General features: G+C 38.7%; 1 protein-coding gene across 1 annotated transcript; it reads right to left on the bottom strand.

Annotated features, from left to right (window-relative positions):
- Positions 1-927: 927 nt before the first annotated feature.
- LOC311060217 (F-box only protein 11-like) lies at positions 928-19,092 on the bottom strand (the record flags this gene model as incomplete). The annotated part of the gene is made up of 8 exons (XM_084078350.1): positions 18,797-19,092; positions 18,537-18,666; positions 18,375-18,458; positions 16,432-16,564; positions 16,239-16,345; positions 15,913-16,045; positions 2,003-2,046; positions 928-1,005 (listed from the first exon to the last, which is right to left on the bottom strand). Exons 1-8 carry the CDS (start codon positions 19,033-19,035, stop codon positions 928-930), a joined length of 948 nt encoding a protein of 315 aa, XP_083934476.1. The 5' UTR covers positions 19,036-19,092.
- Between the last annotated feature and the right edge of the window lie 3,821 nt (positions 19,093-22,913).

A 22,913-nucleotide genomic window follows, 5' to 3' on the forward strand; every position in this document is an offset into this window, starting at 1 on the left:
ACCTGAAAATATATTTTCTCTTTATTAAAGAGAGCCCTTGTTACTGAACAAACACTCGGTAGCAATGATTATCAGAAATTGTGCTTTAACCTTTTTAACAAGAAGTAATTTTATCCAAATATTTGTCCGAAAGAATATCAGTTAACCTGAGCCAGGGCTGGCAACCCTCCTTGATTCTGCAGGAGTTTTCTTGATTTCAACCACATGTCCTTGATTGTAGTTTTTCCTTGATTTCTCCTTGATTTAGTTTCAAACTCCCAAAATTTACCAGAACACAGGAAATTACATCTACTGTGTGGTCAGTGCATGCAATTATACAGAGATATTCACGTTTAAGTAGGCTAATGAATGGTTATTAAAGCTGGGTCTTTAATTGCTTCAGTCATCAAATCAGTTTATGTAGGCCTACTTTTAGCTCTTTAATGGATGAAATTTCAAATTGTACCCATTATTTTCCAATGCTAGTAAAGCGAGGCTGATAAAAGTGTCCAACTCCAAAAATTCACCAGAACACAGGAAGTTATATCTATTCTGTTGAAACGTTTCTGGGGGTCGGGGAGAACCCCCAGACCCGCTGCTTGGGGACTGCAATCAAACAGTTATTCCCTTTTAAGTAATGAAAGGTTATTAAAGATGGGTCTTTAATTGCTTCAGTCATCAAATCAATTTATGTAGGCCTACTTTGAGCTTTTTTATGAATGAAATTTCTAAATTTAGGCTACCCATAATTTTCCAATGCTAGTAAAGTAAGCCTGATCAAACAGAACACAGGAATTTATTACATCTACTCTATTAAACAGTTTCAGGGACTCTCCTGCTGGGGGGGGAAAAGGCTTTTGCTGGTTTTGGCTGGTGTAAGCTGGCTGGACAAACTGGCCAGGCTGGTCTTGCTGGTTTGTCAGTATAGTTGATCAGTTTGTCACCCAGTCAGGCTAAGCTGGACTCTGGTCGGCCAGCTGGCTGGCTGGAATGAGCAGCAAAGCCCAGCTGGTAAGCGGGGCTTTGCTGCTCAGTCCAAAAGAACGCTTCAAAGCACTAACGGATGACTTTTATACATTTAATCATGTAATGGTGTAGTGTACCAATGCTCAAACTCTCAGCACTGAGTTTCCGTGTTCAAGTCCCAGACCTACTGTAGTTGAATGCGAAATTCATATTTATATAATTCAACTTTACTATCTGAATGCTGACATACAAAGGAAGACTTCAACAGTGCTAAGAGAGACATGTTGAGATCAACTGAGTGATCGTCTAATGGTCTGAATTTCAGCACGGAGAGTCCATGTTCAAGTCCCAGTCCTACTGTTGTTCATTGCTGGAGTACTCTGAAATTATAAAGGCCAAACTACAAAAGAACAACTCAAAAGCACTAAAAGACTCGAGGGACACTTGACTCGAGCGGGAATTGAACCCACTCAAGTCAAGGCATGTTATTGGACAGACGCTCTACCAGTTGAGCTAAGCTGTTGGCTCAGAGTTACAGGTTTCCTGGTGGTTTTAACTTGTTTTTTCTAGAAGTTAGTCTGCAAAGGGAAGCATCACAGTAAAGACACCAGTGAGATTTGAACTCATGGCCTCTGGATCATGAATACTGCGTCTCAACCCATTGAGCTAGCTGTTGGCCAAGAAATACAGCCTTCCTGGTCCTTTGACTTGAACAACAAACAAGACAAATACATTTATTTTTTCACCATTGTGTCACTACCAAAACGAAAGTTAAATCCGAAAAAATCACTAAGTGTGGAGGCCAAAATCGTCCCCCCAAAAACCTGTTAGGAGTACGTTTCAGACAATTTAGAGTTGATTGGTAATTTTCGTTTGGTTCTTCCCACGCTTTGTTTCGATGTCCCACGTCCTAATTGATTGATTAGCTCCTGCTGTGTGTCCCCTCAGCACCTTTAGTTTATGTCAGGTGAGGTGTGTGTTTGGGCAGCCTGGCATTCAGTGAGAGAATGGGGGTGAGCTAGGCTCAATATTTTGAGTTTGGGTTTGAACCCCTAACCTCTGGTTTGAGAAGCAACATCTCTAGCTCAGGGGTGGGGAACTCTGATAATGGAGAGGGACACTATATTTCCACACTCACTATGCCATTCTATGTCACACAAAAGTTGCGACGCGTTTTGAGCTTGTAGATCGGCTATTTTTGCTATTTTTTTATTGGGATCCTGAAAAGTAACATTTGTATTTAATTTGAAATGCATTTAGTTATACTTATGTTAACCATATGAACTTAAATAAAAATACATTGGACATAAAAAGACAATAGAATTTTAATACTAGTCATCAAGCTACTAATATAGACTGAAGTAGTTAAAGTGGGTCATGTTTGCATGTTTGGAATTGTAACAGCTGAAATCAATGATATATCAGTATTCTGATATTAACCTGCGAGCCGCATTAAGTGAGGGTGGGGGCCGCATGTGGCCCCCGGGCCGCTAGTTGCCCATGTATGCTCTAACTGCACCACTGGGGTTTCTTAGTTGTCTGTCTACTGTCTTGTATGCTCTTCAGCAGTGGTGGGAGAAGTAAAGCCCAGCATCCCTATTCTGGGGGCGAACATTCGTCAAAAATAACAGATTTACAAGCGCACAACGTGTCAACGTGTTGTGAGCTTGTAGATTGACAATTATTAGTGAAGAGATTTGGTGTAGGTGGTAACAAGGCAAGCGGGAAAGTAAAGTTGCAACTTTACTAAGAATAGAGGGTTTAAGTCAAAATATCAATACCACAATGTAGAAATATACTGTACATCTAAATTCTAAAAGGATAAGTATTTCCTTCCCATCTGAATGTTTCATGTCTCTGTGGCTCAAGAGATGTGTCACTGTTTATGAACCGAAGATTTTAAGGTTCAAAGCTCCTAAAGAACATTTTCACTGTCCATCCTAATTCTAAAAGGTGGGTTAAGTATTACGTCCTCCAATGCATTTTCCATGCTAGCGTAGCTCAAGAGATTAATCCAGGGTTTATAAACGTAAGATTTAGGATTCAAAGCTCCCATAGAACATCTTCATTGTCCATCTAAATCCTGAAAAGGTGGGTTAAGTATTATGTTCTCAGTTGCATCTTTCATGCCACCACGGCTTAAGAGAAAACTCTGGGGTTTATAAACCGAAGGTCTAGAGTTTGAAACTCCTGGAGCACATTTTCAGTGTCCATCTAAATTCTATAAGGTGGTTTAAGTATTACGTTTCCATTTAGATTTTCCGAACCTGTGTGGCTCAAGAGATAAATACAGGGTCTGAAAGCAGAAGATATGGGGTTCAAGGCTCCTGAAGAACATTTTCTCTGTCCATCTAAATTCTAAAAGGTGGTTTAAGTATTACGTTCTCTTTGTAACATATATACCTGTGTGGCTCAAGAGATAAACACAGGGTCTGAGAGCAGAAGGTTTGGGGTTCAAACCTCCTGAAGAATATTTTCACTGTCCATCTAAATTCTATATGGTAGGCTAAGTATTACGTTCTCTTTGTGATATATATACTTGTGTGGCTCAAGAGATAAACACAGGGTCTGAAAGCAGGAGGTTTGGGGTTCAAGGCTCCTGAAGAACATTTTCTCTGTCCATCTAAATTCTATATGGTAGGTTAAGTATTACGTTCTCTTTGTGATATATATACCTGTGTGGCTCAGGAGATAAACACAGGGTCTGAAAGCAGAAGGTTTGGGGTTCAAGGCTCCTGAAGAACATTTTCTCTGTCTAAATTCTGAAATATCTAAATTCTATACGGTGGGTTAAGTATGACGTTCCCAATTGTAGCTTCCATGCCAGCGTGGCTTAAAAGATAAATACGTGGTTCATAATACCAGGGTTCCTGGTTCAAAGCTCACTCAAAACAACTCAAACAACAACTAAATAAAAACTGAAAGGGTAAAACAACTAAAATGAAACAGTGATCAATACAAAAACTGGTGATGGAAAAAAAACACTAAACAATAAAAAAAACAATAAACAATAAAAAAAAAACTCAAACAACTTAATGTGAAAAAACAGAACCTAAAAAATAAAAACCTTTGCATAATATGTACATTTATTAAGCTCCTCCCCCTGGGGGTGGGCTCCCTCCATGCTCCTCCCTCTCCTACCGGATTCTTAAGCTCCTCCCCCTGGAGGTGGGCTCCCTCCATGCTCCTCCCTCTCCTACCGGACCTAGAAGAGGGCGTGAGGAGGGAGGCGGGCTACATCCATGCTTCTCGCCTTAAAAAGACAGAAAATTGAGATCTTCCCTGACCAAGATTCAAACCCACAACCATCCGCTTGTGAAGCCTATGCTTTTCTCTTGCACCACCAGGCCTTTCACACTAATTGGGATTTGGAGGTCATATTTAAAGTTAAAACAAGAGGTGATGGGTCAAAAGATGAAAATCCACAGCGAACACCTCTACCCCTGACAGAATGACTGAATCTACTAGATACACCCTCTGATGATCAGGGAAAGGGTTCATTGTGACACAACTGAGATTTAGGTTGTTTAAAACCATCTGTTAGAAAACGTGACTGAGTCTGAACCCAGATTTACACTTTCATTGAAAGCAAACAGAGAGATGTTTCTTAATGTTTTTAAGAAACATTACACAAGATGTTTTGTCTTGTGTATTTGGCTTGCAGTTGCTTGTGTATGTATTTTGATGCTTTTTTGTGTGTATTTTAACTCTGTTGTACAGCACTTTGGTCAGCCTTTGGTTGTTTTTAAATGTGCTCTATAAATAAAATTGACTTGACTTGACTTGACTTGACTTGATTTAAATGTACAGCACTTTGGTCAGCCTTTGGTTGTTTTTAAATGTGCTCTATAAATAAAATTGACTTGACTTGACTTGACTTAATGTCATAAAAATGCATACCCTTTTTGTCATTTATAAATTCCTTAGTTTGAGATGATCAAAGCTATAGCAGTGTTGGTGTTAAATCAAGTAGGCTACATTGTTCTCACTTTGGACTGGACGTTAAAAAATATGTCTGTGTGTTCAATAGTTCCTCAAACAGTGCTGTATTATGACTACAGATCCTCTTTGATTAGCTGAATTAAGTTTAAAAAAATACCACTTTGCACTCATGCAGCATATCAATCAAATCAATGATAGGCCGAGCTCCATACTTTGTTTTGAGATATTCTAGTGACTCAGGGATAACAAATTACGTAAGTTGAATCCAACCACTTTAATGTAATTTATTTATTGCAACAACCAACCAAAAGTGTTGCAAACGGCTGAGTTTGTAACAAAATGAGGAAACTCACAAACAAAGAACGTTTAAATTATTTTATTAAAACTAACACACACACACACACACACACACACAGTATACATATACATATACATATACATATACATATACATATACATATACATATATATATCGGTAACCGGTGTCCCTCAGGGCTCAATACTAGTGTATTTTCTGTTTTGTGTTATTGTGGGGAAAGCTTTGGCTGAAAATAGCCGATCGACAAGCTCACAACGTGTCGTAGTGAGCTTGTCGATCGGCTATTTTCTGCTAAAGCTATACCCACAATACGGATGCTGGGGTGATTAACAGTGCTTAAAGGGCAAGACCACTTGGTAGACGTTTGGGTTGTGTAGTTACCTTGCCATGATGCATCTCAAAAGGTGGGCAAGAAATCTAAAATAATTGCTCCATTGATAATTAAAAATATGCTCCTCATTGAATTACATTGTATGCTTAAACAGCTCTCAAAGTCACTTTTAGCACAAACGAACGCAAATAAAGTTGATTCAATCTAGATCACCAAACCCAGTACCGTTTGTTTTTTAAATAAAAATGCTAACATCCTGTTTTTATTAAAAAGAAAACCCGGACTGGATCCGCAGATCTGGATCTTCAAATGGTAAAATCAGCAGGAAGTTGACATTTTTATAAAAAAAACAAAACAGTACTGGGTTTGGTGATGTTCTATATTGACTGAATCAGCTTTGTTTGTGTTCGTTTATGTGCTAAAAGCGTGACTTTGAGAGCCGTTTTACCGTACAATGTCAATGAGGAGCATATTTTGAATGATCAATTTCTATTCAAAGGAGCAATTATTTTAGATTTCTTGTTCACCTTTGGAGTTACATCATTGCAAGGTAACTACACAACCCAAATCTCTACCAAAGTGGTCTTGTCCTTTAACAACCAAAATCCAAAAGGCTGGAGTGCTCCCAGTGAGCTTCATGGTGTGAGAGAGAGGACAAGAGTGAAGTCCAGCCACCTCTTTTATAGAGGACAATCCAGGTGGGCCAGATCTCCACTGATGACACACTCCGCCCTCCAATCATTCTTAAACACATGACACATGGATAGTAACCATGACAACCACACCAGTTACCCTGACAATCCCCAGGGTTGTCACAACAATGAAATATAAAAATAGATAGCTGTGCTGTGAACAATTTAGGCTGACAAGAAGAAAGTATTTTTTTAACGACAGGACTGTATAGCATTTTGTTTATACTAAAGTATTGTATAGCTTCATTTTTTATGACACAGTACGAGTTTAGTATGACTTTTCTCATATACTATTGTGTCAATGTAGGAACTGAATTAATAACAAGGGAGCCCACCCCCAGGGGGAGGAGCTTAAGAAATTTAAATATTATGTAAAGTTTGTTTTTTTTGTGATATTATGGACTTTGTTTTTTCACATTGATGTGATTGAGGTATATATTGTTTTTCGTTTAGTGTTTTTTTTATTGTTTTCACCAGTTTGTATTGACCACAGTTTCATTTTAGTTGTTTTACCCTTTCAGTTCGTATTTAGTAGTTGTTTGAGTTGTTTTGAGTGAGATTTGAACCAGGAACCCCGGGTTTATGAACCACGTATTTATCTTTTAAGCCACGCTGGCATGGAAGCTACAATTGGGAAGGTCATACTTAACCCACCTTTTAGAATTTAGATGGACAGTGAAAATGTTCTTCAGGAGCTTTGAATCCCAAACCTTCTGCTTTCAGACCCTGTACTTATCTATTGAGCCACACAGGTTTGGACAATCTGAATGAGAACGTAATACTTAAAATGTTCATCTTACTGTGGACACGTTTGCCTGAACATGAATATTTGAAATGTTTTATAGTTTTAGAGATATACTCCTTTAAAAGTTCAGAAATGTATAATGGAGGTCGATGACAGGTTTTGGCACCTCAAAAAAACACTTTCACCTAGAAACTCCATTCGCACTTTTTATAATTCATATTACTGTGGACACAAATGCTTGAACTTTTTACTTTAAAATGGTTTGTAGTTTTTGAGATATTTAACTTTAAGCGCCCAATGCATTGTCAATGGCAATGGACATTTAAAGGTAGCACTATATGATTATCCTAAACCAAACACTACTATGACACTGACTATATTATTCTCCGACCTAAACCAAACACTACTATGACACTGACTATATGATTCTCCTAAACCAAACACTACTATGACACTGACTATATGATTCTCCTAAACCAAACACTACTATGACACTGACTATATGATTCTCCTAAACCAAACACTACTATGATAGTAGCACTATATGATTCTCCTAAACCAAACACTACTATGGGTCTCCTAAACTAAGTTAAATCAAAACTATAATACTCTGGTACTGACAAAACAGTAATACTCTGGTACTGACTACAGCCTGGAACAAAACTATAATACTCTGGTACTGACTACAGCCTGGAACAAAACTATAATACTCTGGTACTGACAAAACTATATTACGTGAATTATGTTTACATTGTGTTCAATCACAAGTAAACAATGATGTAAGTGCAGGAGTCAATAAGACACATCTGTGTTTTAATAAACAATTTTACTAATACCGCCCAAGAGTTCAAAAATGCCATGTACAGACATGACATGGAGAAAACCATGTGGTTTCCTTTACATTTGATGTATCAAACAATCATACAAAAATGCACTTAACATGAAAATGTGTTCACCGGCAGAGCTGACAAGGACCATTATGGAACTGGACAAGAATATTGGTGTAGCTATTGTTCTAGATACATGAACACATGGCATTGCAATAGCAAAGTAAACAAAATCATGTCAAAACTAGTGCATCGTTAAAAAAAAACACAGTATCAAAAGTAACATAATCACTCAACACTGAATTTCTGTTCCTTAACTCATAGAGGTACTAGATATGCGTCAAAAAACCATGTCTGCTCTCAGCCTAGGTATTTTGTGAACAAGATCTGTGTGCTTAAGGAAAAATGTTCTGCGTGAATGAATGTACATACAATGTACTGTTACTCCGGCCGAGTAAGCGATAATACTGCAAAAGAAAAGTAAAATGATAAAGAGTAAATAAAATCTTCACCACATGTAGAACTATGTCATATTTTGTATTTGTATCCAACATGTAGAAAGGTTTGAAAGACTCATTTGGAGAGATAAGATACTTAGCAAAGTAAAGTAAAACGTGTAGGAAATGTCTGCAGAAACGACTACAATCAAGTCAACTGTATGTAGCCTAGGCGAGTCATGTTTACCGGCCTGCACTGAATGTGCACTACACTTTATTTCATGAGCATTGACAGATCTGGAATTGCTCCATCGGCAGGTGAATCCAATCATCCCCTACTCAAAGAAGAGCTAGCTAACCTAGTAACCTTGTTGGTTCAATAGAGGATATCCACATTTTGGACCCGGTAGTTTCGGTAGTGACACCATTGTGTCACTACCGAAACGAAGCTAAATCCGAAAAAATCACTAAGTGTGGAGGCCAAAATTGTTCCCCCAAAAACCTGTTAGGAGTACGTTTCAGGCAATTTAAAGTTGATTGGTAGTGACTTTTTTTTTGGTCCCTAACATTCATCGAGCTCTGGACTTAGTCATTTTTTTTCCGTTTCGGTAGTGACACAGTGGTGTCACTACCGAAACGAAAAAAAAATTGTTCCCCCAAAAACCTGTTAGGAGTTCGTTTCAGGCAATTTAAAGTTGATTGGTAGTGACTTTTTTTTTGGTCCCTAACATTCATCGAGCTCTGGACTTAGTAATTTTTTTTCCGTTTCGGTAGTGACACAATGGTGTCACTACCGAAACGAAAAAAAAAGTGTTCCGCCAAAAACCTGTTAGGAGTACGTTTCAGGCAATTTAAAGTTGATTGGTAGTGACTTTTTTTTGGGTCCCTAACATTCATCGAGCTTTGGACTTAGTCATTTTTTTTCCGTTTCGGTAGTGACACAATGGTGTCACTACCGAAACGAAAAAAAAAATGTTCCCCCAAAAACCTGTTAGGAGTACGTTTCAGGCAATTTAAAGTTGATTGGTAGTGACTCTTTTTTTTGGTCCCTAACATTCATCGAGCTCTGGACTTAGAAATGTTTTTTCCGTTTCGGTAGTGACACAATGGTGTCACTACCGAAACGAAAAAAAAATTGTTCCCCCAAAAACCTGTTAGGAGTACGTTTCAGGCAATTTAAAGTTGATTGGTAGTGACTTTTATTTTGGTCCCTAACATTCATCGAGCTCTGGACTTAGTAATTTTTTTTCCGTTTCGGTAGTGACACAGTGGTGTCACTACCGAAACGAAAAAAAAATTGTTCCCCCAAAAACCTGTTAGGAGTTCGTTACAGGCAATATAAAGTTGATTGGTAGTGACTTTTTTTTGGGTCCCTAACATTCATCGAGCTTTGGACTTAGTCATTTTTTTTCCGTTTCGGTAGTGACACAATGGTGTCACTACCGAAACGAAAAAAAAATTGTTCCCCCAAAAACCTGTTAGGAGTACGTTTCAGGCAATTTAAAGTTGATTGGTAGTGACTCTTTTTTTTGGTCCCTAACATTCATCGAGCTCTGGACTTAGAAATGTTTTTTCCGTTTCGGTAGTGACACAATGGTGTCACTACCGAAACGAAAAAAAAATTGTTCCCCCAAAAACCTGTTAGGAGTACGTTTCAGGCAATTTAAAGTTGATTGGTAGTGACTTTTATTTTGGTCCCTAACATTCATCGAGCTCTGGACTTAGTAATTTTTTTTCCGTTTCGGTAGTGACACAGTGGTGTCACTACCGAAACGAAAAAAAAATTGTTCCCCCAAAAACCTGTTAGGAGTTAATTTCAGGCAATATAAAGTTGATTGGTAGTGACTTTTTTTTTGGTCCCTAACATTCATCGAGCTCTGGACTTAGTCATTTTTTTTCCGTTTCGGTAGTGACACAATGGTGTCACTACCGAAACTAAAAAAAATGTGTTCCGCCAAAAACCTGTTAGGAGTACGTTTCAGGCAATTTAAAGTTGATTGGTAGTGACTTTTTTTTTGGTCCCTAACATTCATCGAGCTTTGGACTTAGTCATTTTTTTTCCGTTTCGGTAGTGACACAATGGTGTCACTACCGAAACGAAAAAAAAAATGTTCCCCCAAAAACCTGTTAGGAGTTCGTTTCAGGCAATATAAAGTTGATTGGTAGTGACTTTTTTTTGGGTCCCTAACATTCATCGAGCTCCGGACGTAGTAATTTTTTTTCCGTTTCGGTAGTGACACAATGGTGTCACTATCGAAACGAAAAAAAAAATGTTCCTCCAAAAACCTGTTAGGAGTACGTTTCAGGCAATTTAAAGTTGATTGGTAGTGACTTTTATTTTGGTCCCTAACATTCATCGAGCTCTGGACTTAGTAATTTTTTTTCCGTTTCGGTAGTGACAGTGGTGTCACTACCGAAACGGAAAAAAAATTGTTCCCCCAAAAACCTGTTAGGAGTACGTTTCAGGCAATTTAAAGTTGATTGGTAGTGACTTTTTTTTTGGTCCCTAACATTCATCGAGCTCTGGACTTAGTAATTTTTTTTTCGTTTCGGTAGTGACACAATGGTGTCACTACCGAAACGGAAAAAAAAATGTTCCCCCAAAAACCTGTTAGGAGTACGTTTCAGGCAATTTAAAGTTGATTGGTAGTGACTTTTTTTTTGGTCCCTAACATTCATCGAGCTCTGGACTTAGTAATTTTTTTTCCGTTTCGGTAGTGACACAGTGGTGTCACTACCAAAACGAAAAAAAAATTGTTCCCCCAAAAACCTGTTAGGAGTACGTTTCAGGCAATTTAAAGTTGATTGGTAGTGACTTTTTTTTTGGTCCCTAACATTCATCGAGCTCTGGACTTAGTATTTTTTTTTCCGTTTCGGTAGTGACACAATGGAGTCACTACCGAAACGAAAAAAAAATTGTTCCGCCAAAAACCTGTTAGGAGTACGTTTCAGGCAATTTAAAGTTGATTGGTAGTGACTTTTTTTTTGGTCCCTAACATTCATCGAGCTCTGGACTTAGTAATTTTTTTTCCGTTTCGGTAGTGACACAGTGGTGTCACTACCGAAACGAAAAAAAAAATGTTCCCCCAAAAACCTGTTAGGAGTACGTTTCAGGCAATTTAAAGTTGATTGGTAGTGACTTTTTTTTTGGTCCCTAACATTCATCGAGCTCTGGACTTAGTAATTTTTTTTCCGTTTCGGTAGTGACACAGTGGTGTCACTACCGAAACGAAAAAAAAATTGTTCCCCCAAAAACCTGTTAGGAGTACGTTTCAGGCAATTTAAAGTTGATTGGTAGTGACTTTTTTTTTGGTCCCTAACATTCATCGAGCTCTGGACTTAGTAATTTTTTTTCCGTTTCGGTAGTGACACAATGGTGTCACTACCGAAACGAAAAAAAAATTGTTTCCGCCAAAAACCTGTTAGGAGTACGTTTCAGGCAATTTAAAGTTGATTGGTAGTGACTTTTTTTTTGGTCCCTAACATTCATCGAGCTCTGGACTTAGTATTTTTTTTTCCGTTTCGGTAGTGACACAATGGTGTCACTACCGAAACGAAAAAAAAATTGTTCCCCCAAAAACCTGTTAGGAGTACGTTTCAGGCAATTTAAAGTTGATTGGTAGTGACTTTTTTTTTGGTCCCTAACATTCATCGAGCTCTGGACTTAGTAATTTTTTTTCCGTTTCGGTAGTGACACAATGGTGTCACTACCGAAACGAAAAAAAAAATGTTCCCCCAAAAACCTGTTAGGAGTACGTTTCAGGCAATTTAAAGTTGATTGGTAGTGACTTTTTTTTTGGTCCCTAACATTCATCGAGCTCTGGACTTAGTAATTTTTTTTCCGTTTCGGTAGTGACACAGTGGTGTCACTACCGAAACGAAAAAAAAATTGTTCCCCCAAAAACCTGTTAGGAGTACGTTTCAGGCAATTTAAAGTTGATTGGTAGTGACTTTTTTTTTGGTCCCTAACATTCATCGAGCTCTGGACTTAGTAATTTTTTTTCCGTTTCGGTAGTGACACAATGGTGTCACTACCGAAACGAAAAAAAAATTGTTTCCGCCAAAAACCTGTTAGGAGTACGTTTCAGGCAATTTAAAGTTGATTGGTAGTGACTTTTTTTTTGGTCCCTAACATTCATCGAGCTCTGGACTTAGTATTTTTTTTTCCGTTTCGGTAGTGACACAATGGTGTCACTACCGAAACGAAAAAAAAATTGTTCCCCCAAAAACCTGTTAGGAGTACGTTTCAGGCAATTTAAAGTTGATTGGTAGTGACTTTTTTTTTGGTCCCTAACATTCATCGAGCTCTGGACTTAGTAATTTTTTTTCCGTTTCGGTAGTGACACAATGGTGTCACTACCGAAACGAAAAAAAAAATGTTCCCCCAAAAACCTGTTAGGAGTACGTTTCAGGCAATTTAAAGTTGATTGGTAGTGACTTTTTTTTTGGTCCCTAACATTCATCGAGCTCTGGACTTAGTAATTTTTTTTCCGTTTCGGTAGTGACACAATGGTGTCACTATCGAAACGAAAAAAAAAAAGTTCCTCCAAAAACCTGTTAGGAGTACGTTTCAGGCAATTTAAAGTTGATTGGTAGTGACTTTTTTTGGTCCCTAACATTCATCGAGCTCTGGACTTAGTAATTTTTTTTCCGTTTCGGTAGTGACACAATGGTGTCACTACCGAAACGGAAAAAAAAATGTTCCGCCAAAAACCTGTTAGGAGTACGTTTCAGGCAATTTAAAGTTGATTGGTAGTGACTTTTTTTTTGGTCCCTAACATTCATCGAGCTCTGAACTTAGTAATTTTTTTCCGTTTCGGTAGTGACACAATGGTGTCACTACCGAAACGAAAAAATAATTGTTCCCCCAAAAACCTGTTAGGAGTACGTTTCAGGCAATTTAAAGTTGATTGGTAGTGACTTTTTTTTTGGTCCCTAACATTCATCGAGCTCTGGACTTAGTAATTGTTTTTCCGTTTCGGTAGTGACACAATGGTGTCACTATCGAAACGAAAAAAAAAACATTCATCGAGCTGAGTGTTTCCTGGTTGCTGGGAAATGTTAAGCTTAACATTTCCCATTAACCAGGAAACACTCAGACATCACTACAAAACAAAAGGTACACAAGTGTAAATTAAAACTAGAACTAAGGTGGTATATTTCTAAACAACATGCAAACATGACCCGCTTTAATTACTTCAGTCTATATTAGTAGCTTAATGACTACTATTAAAATTATATTGTCTTTTTTATGTCCAATGTATTTGTATTGAAGTTCATAAAGAAACTAAATGCATTTGAAATGAAATACAGATTTTACTTTTCAGGATTCCAATAAAAAAAATAGCAGATCTACAACCTCAAAATGCGTTGGACTGCGGCGCGTTTTGAGCTTGTAGATCGGCTATTTTTGCTACTTTTGTGTGACATAGAATGACGAAGTGGGGCATTAATTTACGAAAAAAGTTACATTATGGAGACAAGAGGTTTTTGCCCGACAGTATACTTGCGGCCCTCTGGAGTGAGTGTGGAAATAGTGGCACTCTCCATCATCAAAGTTGCATCACCCCTGTATAATAGACACTGGACCCCTAACTGTGAGCAGCAATCAGCTGGGTGAAGCTGATAAGTGAATTTACCCCCCAGGATCAAATAATTATTATTATTAATAGAAGGGTGCTGTAATGGTACTATTTATTCCCATTAAACTGCACAGGACAGGAGTTTTATTTGTCTGTTTGTCTCCCTGGTCATTTATACATTATTTTCAATGATGACTTACAGCAATGAAGTACACTTTGTGAGTGTCTCTTACTTCACTCCAATACATTTCAAAACACACATATTTATTGTGCTTTTGCCTCTTTCTAGGAACAAAAAGTATTGATAGTATTTTGGTCAAAATGTGTAAACAGTGTCTAAACAGTATGTGTGTCTGTCTGAAACGCAGCAAGCAGAACTGAAGTCCACGATCATAACACCAGAGGCAGCTCCACTGATCATGTCCAACACAGATTTGGCACAAACAAGGGAATGAACTCTTTCTCATACTATACAACAAAAATGTGGAATGCCCTACCCAAAGGAATAAAGGAGTGTAAAACCCTACTCACTTTCAAAACTGCCCTAAAGAATCACCTTCAGGAGGCTGCAATTCCAAACTGGCCCCTGTCAAAGTCTTAACTTACCCACCCCCCTCCTCCTAAAACTGTCTATTGTACATATTTTTTCATTTATTTAAAAAAAAAAAGGAAAATGAAAAATAGAAATACGATATTTTTTTTTTTATAAAATTACACAACAGCCGTTCAATCATTTATAATTGACCACCATATGGCCGCCCCGCCCCCTCCACACACAGCATGGAGAGGCATCTATTTTTATTATTGTCTTTGTCGCCCTCAAGTGGAAAAAATCAGCAACAACCATACAGCTTCTAACTGGTGACAAAGTTGTTTTGTTTGTTTCCCCCTGCCTCCAATTACTTTCATTTTGGAGGCCTAAAGAAAGTTATATTTTAAAATAGGGTTACTGTTAAAATATCTGTAAAATGTAAAGATTACAGCCCACTCAATGTACCCATTGAAATAACTTTAAAGGACCAATGACCATGAATTGTATTGTTTTAATTATTTAATTCCTGAGGGTTATAGTTCATAGATTATAGCCCACCCAGTGCAATTTACCTGACATATCTTTAAAGAAGCCACTATAACTCATTTGTCCACCTGCCACCAGTTTCTGCCTCAAAATGACTTGATTCCATTCTTGAGGGTTATATTTGAAAACATTATAAGCCCACCCAACATACCAGCTGTAATACCTGGTTAGGTTTAGAAGTTAATAATGTCTCTTTACTTAGATGAATAAAGATACATATCTTTGGTCTGCGGTGGAGACTCTGAATGGGTGTTATCCAGTGGTGGAAAGTAAAACTAAGTACATTTACTCCAGTACTGTACCTAAGTAATCTTTTTGGATTTTGTACTTTACTGGAGTATTTCCAATTTTCTATAATTTTACTTCTATTCCACTACACCTCAAAGGCAAATATTGTACTTTTACTCCACATAAGTATTTGAAAACTTTAGTTAGTGTGGTTGCCCTAACAGGGCAACCAGACTATAGTACTCTATACACTTTATCATTCTAGATAAACTTATTTTGGCGCGCTACTCCTCCCAGTTTATTTTTCCCAATTGTGTGCCATATGTCAAAATGACCGGCTTCACCGGGAATCATGTGCATCCATTTTGCTAACAGATTGGTTACATAGTTTAATTGATATTGATTTATTAGTGCATTCAATTTCCCCATCCACTTTAATGGGAAAATGAAAAAACTCCCATTCAAGTATTTCTTTCTCATAAACCGTACATCTATTGCCAGAACCTAACAAAAAGAAAATGCTTTTTTTGTAACATTGTTTTCTCACTCAACAGTAAACAAACTAACATACAGTATAAGTGTATACAGTATATCTGCACATTTCTAAAGTGACAATATAAGGACTTTTAAGACCTTTTTAATACCAAATTCGCCAAATATTATGTAAGAAAGAGGCAACCGTGAAAATAACCTCAAGCTTGAGCTTATAGTTTGGCTATTTTCACAATCTAGCAAGTACTCCAGTGTCAGCAAAGAGGTCCAGTAGATTCAAAATAGTTTTCTTACTAAAACGGCATATCTTGGTTAGGCCTATTTGAGAAGTTAGAACCCAGTAGTACATTTCTTCCTCAGCAGTTGGAACTTCTTCAGCACCCCTTATGGCACTGATCCTGCTCTCTGCAAGCCGTACAAAGGGACCCTGGAATGGATGAAAACAAAAGGGGAAAGCCTTCTTGATTCATGCAGCAATTTCTACAGGCTGGTTTGGAAAGGTGGAACATGGTAAATTGTCTGAATCTACGTATATAGCACATTTCTAGTCAACTTCTGTAGACTGGACCCAAAGCGCTTTACAATGTATCAGAACTATGAAGATGGGGAACAGTGCTTACCCTGATGGTCATGTAGCCGACGTAGGCATCCTCTGAGCCCTCCATTAAGGCCAACGAGAAGTGTCTGGCGTTCTCGATCACCACCATGTCAGCGACATTACCAGGAGCTATGAGGCAAAACATCAGTATCAACACAAACTGGTATCCTCTTACAGAGACATGGTTGGCCATGTACTTTGCTGTAGATGTTTACCTGCTCCAATCATGTTGATGGGGGAGTTTATTAAGATCCACTCAGCTTTATAGATGCCAGAGTGGACAAAGATCACGCCATCAAAGTGAGTCTCTTGTACCATTTCCAGAGCATCCTCAATGGTGTCATAGTACTGCAAGACAAATGCACACACAATTTCAGGCCATAGATAAACCTGCATCTCATTTATGGAAATTAGGCCTGCAGGGCAAATCTATATATACATTTCTAAACCCAAAACCCCCCAAAAAAACCTGCCACTGTGTGGGACTAAACACAAAAACAACATCAATGTCACTAACAAGACACGCCACAACGTGCAGAATTACTACGCGCAGTCTGTAGGCCACTTCATACTGCTCAGCACACATCTGCCCCCTCGCAGCATAATTAATTGCGGCCAACACAAACTCACAACATTACAGTCGGCCATGTTGTTCCTTAGCGTCATCGCCGACCACCGCCCAACGAGACCCAAGTGAGGTCAGACAACACACTCCATATTTGGGCATAGCTCCATTGGGAACATCTCCTATTATGGCTTTATATATTATAGAGACCAACAAACACAAAGCACCACGCAGCGGCTAGGGGGGAGGGGCGCGCAGCGCCCCGACCCTCTAGTAATATACAAAAGAAATTCTAATGTGCAAATCACACATGGTTGTAATCTGACTTACAGGGCGAACAAACAATGGAACAGTGGAGTACAGCTTGTAAGGAGGCCCAAACACAAACAGGTAATACACGGTTAAAATTATTGCAATATAATTGCTGTTGAGAGTGTATATCACACCAGAAAAACGAAATAAATGTAATGTTAATATTCCGGATATTTTTACCAGCTGTGAAGAAGATAACGGTACACTGTTTCATTGTTTGTAGTCATGCCCAAGAGTGATGGAGTTCTGGGGGAGGTTAGGCAGGAGGTACAGAAGATGTTATTGATTAATTTTGAGCTGGACCCAAAACCTTTTCTACTAGGACTGTATCCAGTGGGCCACTAATAAAACGTAGTGAGCAAACCATTTTAGATATTTGTTTATTACAAGCAAAAAGGGTTATCGCTTTATCATGGAAGAATATGGGCAAACCAAGCATTGCTACTGTAAGTGGTTTAAAGAGTTAACTATATTTATATGCCTTCCTTTGGAAGAAATTACTTATACTCTTAAAGACAAACAAGAACTGTTCCAAAAATATGGGGTCGATAATTGTACCTCCTGCAGATGCATAATGGTCATATGGCCATTTCAACTCGGATGGGGACATTAGATCAAGTGACCTCGTTGTCTTGTATGAATTGTCTGTATTTCGTTTTTTTTTTTTTTTTCATTTTTCTTTTGTCAGTTTCTGTTTTGTTATGAGTGTATTGTTTGGTTTTGTTATTTGTGTCATTTTGTATATTGTTTATATAAAAATCAATAAATATATTGGTGAAATCTTTTTTTTTGCAAATTTCTTTCCCGAAAATAGCAGATCTACCAGATCTGCATTGCGTTGCGCGTTATGCGTTTGTACACCGGCTATTTTCACTATTTTTGATACATTAAAAATAATAAAAAAGGAACAATTTTGGTTTCCACTCCACAGCAACAGTATATAATAATGGACTGAACAAGTGTTGTAAATGACCTGAAGAACATCCACAAGGGATCTAAACGTTGTCTCCCTAATAAAGTTGTATTTTTACCTTAGCTCGTGTGCAGGTTCTACCTTTAATTTAGAACATGTCACACAACACCACAAGGAAAGCCAACTTCTTACAACACCTCACTCAATGACAGTGTTACTCCATATGGCAATAAGATTTATTTTCCCCATATCATGCAGCCCTAATGGAAACACAGCTGGCAAACGCAAGCAAATGTTTGTGTTGACTGCAATCAAATATTTTAAAAATCATGCACAGATTAATTCTGGTATGAATTTATATGACTTACCAGCATATTATCTCTGCCTTTGTACCTGCCAGGGTTATTGTAGCAATGCACTGCAAAGCCTGGTTTCACATGAACACCGTTGTACTACAACACAAAACACACACAATTTACAAGTATAATTAACATTAGGATTAACATTAAACCATATGAGGGGCCACTGACCAGCTGCTGGAAGCTCTCCTTCCAAGGATTTGGGTGTTTGTGCTCCTCAGGGCTGACCTGATAGAATCTACCCGGCTCGGGGTGCATCATGGGACGCGTGTACTCAAACACCTCCATGTATAGACGCTTCCTATTATAGAAAATAAAAACATAACATAAAACACACAAGCATTACATGCACCTTTTGTTTCATGGCTGAAAGCCAAAGGCCGGAGCCCGGAGGCTTTCAGGGGTTTTCAAACCCCTTGCTGGACACTGACCATAGTATGGGGTCATTAGCTAGCTGGCTAAATCTCTTGCACACACAGGCTGCCTGACAGAGGTCCTGCTCCAGCAGGTAGGAGAAGATCTTCAACACCACCTCGTCTGGAAGGTTCTGCTGTAGGTACTGCTCTGCTGTGGCTGCTGCACACACACACCAAAGACACACGAGAGTTAGCCTCTGTGCCAGATCCCCATGCTTCCAAGTATAGAGAGTATGCACATGCGTCCCCCTCATCTAAACTGAGTGGCAAAACATTGAGCAGCACAGAGCGTTGGAGTCTGGAAGCGCTCGTTGGAAATCACTCAACGGTCCTACTACCACATGTTTCCACCTGCAGCAGGACATTACGCTATGGAAAACGAGCGCTTCCTAACTTCCAAACCAAACCAATTATCACCTGCACGGAATTTATTGACAGAAAGTATCTCATAACATGTCTACGGTGGATTTTTATGAAACAAAAACTTTGCAGATAGAAAGAGGATAATTCAAGCTTTCCGTACAGCTGCAATGTTGGTGAGTTTAACATAGTTTAATACAATCATATAGGACTTTTCTTTTTGGATGTATGGGCTGTCAAGGCCAGAAAGTAGTTTTTTACCACTCAGTAGGCGTTCCCGCATAACTTCCGGGTATGATGATGTCATGCGCATAGCCTCTATATCAGGCTATGATTAAAGAGCCTTCGAGTAACTGAGTGTAACAGGACTGCTAGCATAGTGCAAACAACACATCGACTAAAACAACATACGCTGACGAGGTGCACAGTGAACTTCAAATATATTAGGCTATGATTAAAGTTGAATCATTAAAACTGATCAGGGTCATTTTAGATTTCTTTGGCTATTCAAAAATAGCAGATCTACAAGCTCAATCTTTGAATAAATATTTTTTAAAGCTAACATTTTTTAACTCAAATCTTTGCTTCTGGGGGTCTCAATATTTTCAGATGGGGGTCCGCGGCCAAATACATATCATTTAGGGGGTCTTTGACATGAAAAAGTTTGAGAACCAACATAAGTTTTTATTTTTATTTTTAGAAGACATTTGTAGAATCCCTGACCCCAGAAGATTTGAATTACAAATGTTCGCTTTTAAAAAGAAATAGCAGATCTACAAGCTCATAGTGCTGCACTCGGTGCCGCGCTATGAGCTCGTATATCTGCTATTTTTTGAATAGCCAAAGAAATCTAAAATGACACTTACTTATACTTTCCCGGTTTGAATGGGTTCAAGCAAAACAACTGAGGCAAAGTATTTCCAGCCAGGTAGGCTACATTGGGTACAGGTACAGTAACACTCACCTGGCAGCTCATGGAGGCTCTCAGTCTCACCAGACAACCTGGCTCCACCAGACTCCTCCAAAGCCATCTCGATCTCTGTTGCTGCTGCAGCTTCCTTCTCATCTGGGAGAGGAAAGGGAAAAGGCCAACAGTCTAGTAGTGCATTGGTTCTCACACTTCTTAATTCCAAGGACCCCCATAACTCTGATAGTGTACACTTGACCTGCATAAGGTCAGAGTTACAGACCTGTACAACGGTCAATTTGGGCCCCCTCATGGAACCCTAGAACAATTGGTTCTCAAAGTAACGGATCCAGGGGATCCTTGAAGGGGTTCCAGGGGGTCACCACTCCCCAGCCAAGTGATTGATAGTTAGGAACCAAATGGACCCTTATGTGTCAGTAACTTAAGAGTGTACAAATGGAACCAAATGGACCCTAACCTTATTTTCAACTCTCTATGACCCTAACGGGTCCATTTGGTTCCATTTATACACGCAAGAGTTAAATTAACACAGATGATGCTACAGTGTAGATTGGGGGTCCCAGACATCAAATTTGTATCAAATAGGGGTCTGTGGCCTAATATGCATGTAGAAAATGGGGGTCCTTCACCGCTATGACTTTTAACATATTCTCTTATGGGGGTCCCTGGCATATCTTTTAAAAATGGTGGTCCGAGGGCTAATATGTCAATTTGGGGGTCCTTGACAGGGCCTAGTAGACCCTAGGACCTCACTTTGTGAACCACTGTCTTCCAAACGGTGTGCCATGAGATAAGTCAGTGCCACACATTATGCTAATACAACTAGACAAAGTTATGAATTATCTTTTATTTAACTTTTATAGTCTTCACTTTGAAAACATTTTAACCACTTCCAACCCGGCATTATTTATTTTGCACAAGCCAGGGGAATATCTTAAATAGTATGTTTGCATTGTGACGCATGAGCTTGCTGTGAGCTTGTTGTATATATAGTGGTGTCAATTTGCTTACATAACACATCAGCAATTTATGCAATGATTTGAGAATTATACTTTACCCATTTATTTTGGTGCCTCTTGGATACAAAAAGTTTGAAAACCATTGATCTATTCAGAACTGCCTCGTTCTTCTCCTGCTCTAATTGTTCACCTGTTGATAATTAAATGTGATTGCAGGTACATCTCTCTCTCTCTCTCTCTCTCTCTCTCTCAAACAATGTTGCATGATGCCACTGATTTATCTTTTGGGTTTTCTCTTTCCAAACATGTAAGAGCAGAGCAGAGACAAGTCGACCTAAAACATTTATTTTAATCCACAGCAGCCTAACTCCTAGCTCATCACTTGAAAACAAAACGAAGAGTTGTTTCCCTGTTGAGAAACTTCCCCTGTGCGTACTGCCACCTACTGGTCGAAAAATATATCTACATCCCAGTCACACAGTAGAAGAAAGCGGCTCTTCAGGGGACATACATGTTGGTAACAAATAACAATACTAATGATCTGTTTGTGACTCAATTTGCATTGATTGTCGTCATTCCCATACTTTATTCACATTTACTTAAGTAAAAGTATCAGTCCCACAATGTAGAAACACTCTGTTACAAGTAAGTCTGGTATAAAAACATGCACTTGAGTAAAAGTGCAAAAGAAATGGGCATCAAAATATACTTGAAGTACCAAAAGTACTCATCAAGCAGAATGTCCCATTTCACAAGTTTTCAAATGTATAAAAAATCTTTGGAAAATAGCAGATCTCCAAGCTCACAATGCGTCGCATCACAACGCATTGTGAACTTGTAGCAATCTGCTATTTTCATATGGCCAAAATGTATACCGAGGTGAAGTGGTTAATGTATGTTTTGTAATAATAACCAAAATCTATAAAGTGCCTTTGAGATGTAGTGGAGTAGAAGCAAAAGTATTGAAAATGGGAATTACTCAAGTATAGTAAAAAAAAAATACCTCAAGATCACACTTAAGTACAGTACTTACTTACAGTAAATGTACTTAGTTACTTTCCACCACTGCTGCTGAACCCTTCAGTTGTTCATGTGGGAGGGTGTAGACCACGGGTTCTCTAATCTTTTTATGTATAGTTAAAAAAAGAAAGCAAACATTGGTAGCCTTGAATAGTATTTATTAGTAAATACAGTATAGCCTATATCTATTGCCAGAACCTAAAAAAAAGATAAATGCTTTAAAAAAAAAAACATACTTAATGGGAAGGATGCATTTTTTCTTATCAGTTGTCATTGTACCACCCCACCGCCACCTTCCCACGAACCCACTTGGGTTCCCGTCTTTTCAGGCCGCGACCTCCCAAAAATAATCATATTTGAACTGGGGACCCCCCCCCCCCACCCTGACCTTGTGTGACAGGAGGGGAAGATGACCAGCGACAAGTCTTCATCCTTTCGCTGGTGTCCTTCGAGTCATTGTATGCGTCCAACTGGGTGGTCATCAAGCTCCTATACGCAGAAAGCGGATTCTTGCTGCCACTACGGCCGCCTGTACATGGCTCTTCCAAACACCACAACCTCTATGTCAGGGGTCTTCAACAGGGGGTCCTCAGAGTTACTACAGGGGGTCCGCCAAATCTTTGTGTGATATGATTATTTTTTTATACCTTAACCACTTGAACCCTAGCATCCCTTTTCTGAGGAGAACTTTGGCCAAAAATAGCCGATCTACAAGCTCACAACGTCTCGAGCTTGTAGATCGGCTATTTTTTGGCAAAGAGGTGTTTGGTGTAGAGGGAAAAAAGAGCAGACCAAGTAAACAAAAAAAGTTGCATCTGAAACACAATTTTATACCCTGCTTCATCTCTCTCTCAGCTAGGGGGTC

The sequence above is a fragment of the Gymnoscopelus microlampas genome, assembly GCF_963454915.1.
Source record: "Gymnoscopelus microlampas genome assembly, chromosome: 14".
NCBI lineage: Eukaryota > Metazoa > Chordata > Actinopteri > Myctophiformes > Myctophidae > Gymnoscopelus > Gymnoscopelus microlampas.